General features: G+C 36.9%; 1 protein-coding gene across 1 annotated transcript; it reads left to right on the top strand.

Moving 5' to 3' along the window:
- Positions 1-816: 816 nt before the first annotated feature.
- Positions 817-2,768, top strand: LOC142627560 (uncharacterized). Its single transcript, XM_075801437.1, has 5 exons — positions 817-1,096; positions 1,237-1,403; positions 1,504-1,588; positions 1,922-2,101; positions 2,290-2,768. The coding sequence occupies exons 1-5, from the start codon at positions 991-993 to the stop codon at positions 2,580-2,582; spliced, it is 831 nt and encodes a 276-aa protein (XP_075657552.1). The 5' UTR covers positions 817-990; the 3' UTR covers positions 2,583-2,768.
- Positions 2,769-3,195: the final 427 nt, after the last annotated feature.

Here is a 3,195-nt window from a genome sequence, read left to right as displayed (position 1 = left end):
TTAAACAGAAAACACAAAAGGAAAAGTAACAAAATAATGTGTGAATCCAGCTGTCTATGGCCATGGGCCAGGTTTTCAATTACATTTTGCTTGGACTTCTGGTCTAGACCCTTTTTTTGAATTTGCACGATCATCAGGCCCGGCCCATTCCCATCCAACCGTTTGATTAAAAATCAATAACCTTTGGTCCTTTGGCACAAAACACAACACCAATGATGCACATCAAACAAACTTGCTGTGCCGTCTGATTGTACATCAATCCCTCTAACTTCCACACGAAATACAAGGTGGGTGACACGTATGTACTCAAACTTGGACCATTCAAAACCCATGATCAAGAAAAAGTTGGTCCCACACACCCACCCCATCAATTCTTCTCCTTCTATCCTTATAGTTAGGCCCACCAGCATGCCAATTAATGGGGCCCACTTGACCATGTTCTAATTGATATCCACCCATTAAAAGTTAAAACCCACCTAAAATAAATAAATAAAAATTTCTTAGAGACTTAGAAGATGGGTAACTACTATTTTGACCCCACAACAAGTGAGAATGTGCAAGAAAAAAGTGACCAAAAGAGAGACGGTTTGGTAACAATCTCAGAAGGAAAACAAAAAGGAAAAGCTGAATTTGAATTGTGTCTCTATGAGGCATGTCTTTGCCTCTCATACCATTGCTTTACATGCAACAAACATTATATGATATCTTTCGCAATTATTTAGTCCCCCACATATCTAAACCAAGAAAAAAGAAAAAAGTGACCCAATTTTCCGAATCCCAAGAAAAACCCACTTTTTAATTTTCTTCTCCCCTGCCGTTGACTGAAATACCACTGCTTCTTCTAAAAAACCATCCAATTCCTTCACTTTTTTTTTTTGGCACAACTTGCACATAAATAGAACCATTTCCCATCATTTAAATTTAAAGGGTATCATTAACACACAAACACACACACACACACAAACAATACAATACAATACCCCCCACGATATGGGTGAGCTTCACTCCTTGGCTTACACTAGTAGCCACCACAGCTCTTCCCTAGGTTGGGATTTTCACAACCTTGGAGTTCTCAACGCAGACACAATGTCTTTAGGTAATCACTTTTCTTCCACCTATTTTGCTTTCTTTTCTTTTACTGTTTTTGTCCTTTAATGGGTTCTTGGATACAGCCCAATGCTTACTTATACAACAATGATTTTGTGATATATTGTGAATATTATTATTATTATGCAGTCATGGATGGAAATGCACCATTCTACTCAGCTCCTCTAGAGTCTGATTACTCGACTGGCTATTTGGAAGATGCTTTGGTTGAATTTAGCGAGATGTCCAAACGAAGACGCTTGCTGTTGTACACAGATGATCAAACTGATCATGATGGTCCCGAAGAACTTGCAAAGGTAATTTATTTATTTTTGTCTGAATTTCCCTACTGGGGTTTTAATTATTGTCGTCGTTTATGGTTGATTAAAAGTACTAGCATTTATGTTGTATGCACAGAGTTACTGGAATACGAACTGCACATGGGGAATGTCGGAGAACGTATATTCCCTGAGCCAGATAAACACCATAAATGGACTATCAGGTAATTACAATATTATTGTACTAGCATTTTTTTAACTTTGTAGTGCTACTTAATTGTGAAATTCACAAAATTAAGGTGCATTATTTTGATAAAGGTGAAACTTATGTACTTTTTTGTTTTTTTTTTTTATAGGTTATACCTTAGTTTCTCAAAAATTTTGACCACTAGTTGAGACGATTGAATTTCATTGTTTTTGTTGTATTGGGGGGTGAATTCAAGTATAACACCTAAGGAATCTTTTTTTGTTTTTTGAGAAAAATTTGTCATTAATTATTGCTGTACGTTTTATCATTTGTAATTTAATGATTCTACGTACTTTTTGTACCCTTGTAGATGGGCCTATGAGCACATCGATGAGTGGAATCAGTGAGGAAGCAAACATGATCACAGATGTAGAAACGCCAGAAGAGGGCCCTGAAGCTACAGATTCTTCTTCATCTTCTTACAAAGACCTGATTAGCACCAAGTCCAACAATGGAGAAAACCTATACTCCATAAGCCCCATGAATCCTGGTACAAATCTCTCTCTCTTCTTTTAAAAACTTAATTGGGTTTTCAAAGCTCTTCGAGAGTTGATTCTTATTATCTAGGCGTGTATATAATTTCTAGTCTCACACACGCCAAATAATTAAGAGTTGAAACCAGAATCTCGTGGATATCATTATTATAGTTTGACCAAAAGTGATATGTATATGTTACAGGGTCAGGAGATGGTGATAAGAAAAAGAAGAGGGAGAGAGTAATAACAAGAGTGGTGTATCCATTTGCATTGGTGAAGCCAGGAGGGGTTGAAGGGGACGTAACTCTAAACGACATCAATGAGAGGATCCTAATGCCGCCGACAAGGCCGGTAAGGCATCCGGTGGGGGACTTTGCATGTAGGCCATGTGTGTCCCCTCATGGTCCTGGCCTTTCTGGGAAAGCTGTGGTGGCCCTTACAAGAATTCACACTCAAGGCAGAGGAACTATCACTATTATCAGAACTAAAGGTTAAAGGAGTCATCACTATAGTTGCCGAGCTTTTGGGCTTTTTTTTTTTTTTTATTAGTCATGCTAGCTTGTTTCAAAGTTTGAATTGTATAGATAGAGATATATGAATGTATGTATGTACGTGTTATTATTATTTTGATCAGTTTTCATGCATTACAGTTGCTCTTATTAAGGCTGTTGAGCTCAGAGATAATTGTCTAGCCTGCATGACCAATTGTTCGATCTGAATTGTTCTGAAAACTCAAAATGGTGTACAGGGAAAAAGAATATAATTGAAAATAAAGTGAAAAAGAAAGAAATTAGATAAAGAAAGGAGAGGGTAGAAAAAAAAAAAGAAAAAAAAAGAGAAGATACCAAAGAAAAAAGAAAAGAAAAGGGAAAGCCCTCCATAAATAAGGTTGAAAATATTGTGTGACAAAGAGACTAATAAACCAAGCCAATATTGTTTGGCCAGGTGTGGATTGTAGACGACCACAGGTTTGCTTGGTTAATTAAGGTGTGAAGGCCAAGGCATGCTAGCTTGAACTTTGCCCTTAACAGGATTGGCCATTATTCTTCTAATTTAAGTGGGGTAAGACTTAAGGTTAGATTCAAAAAAACTCTATCATTATTAATTA

Source organism: Castanea sativa, chromosome 3 (assembly GCF_040712315.1).
Source record: "Castanea sativa cultivar Marrone di Chiusa Pesio chromosome 3, ASM4071231v1".
Lineage (NCBI taxonomy): Eukaryota > Viridiplantae > Streptophyta > Magnoliopsida > Fagales > Fagaceae > Castanea > Castanea sativa.
The sequence above is the reverse complement of the archived record's forward strand: the minus strand, read 5'-3'. Positions and strand labels throughout refer to the sequence as shown.

Bases quoted from the DNA above. Each gene is read 5' to 3' on its own strand.
- LOC142627560 (XM_075801437.1), top strand. From the start codon at position 991: ATGGGTGAGCTTCACTCCTTGGCTTACACTAGTAGCCACCACAGCTCT. The intron at 1,097-1,236 runs GTAATCACTTTT...ATTATTATGCAG, and splicing joins CGCAGACACAATGTCTTTAG to TCATGGATGGAAATGCACCA. The intron at 2,102-2,289 runs GTACAAATCTCT...TATATGTTACAG, and splicing joins CATAAGCCCCATGAATCCTG to GGTCAGGAGATGGTGATAAG.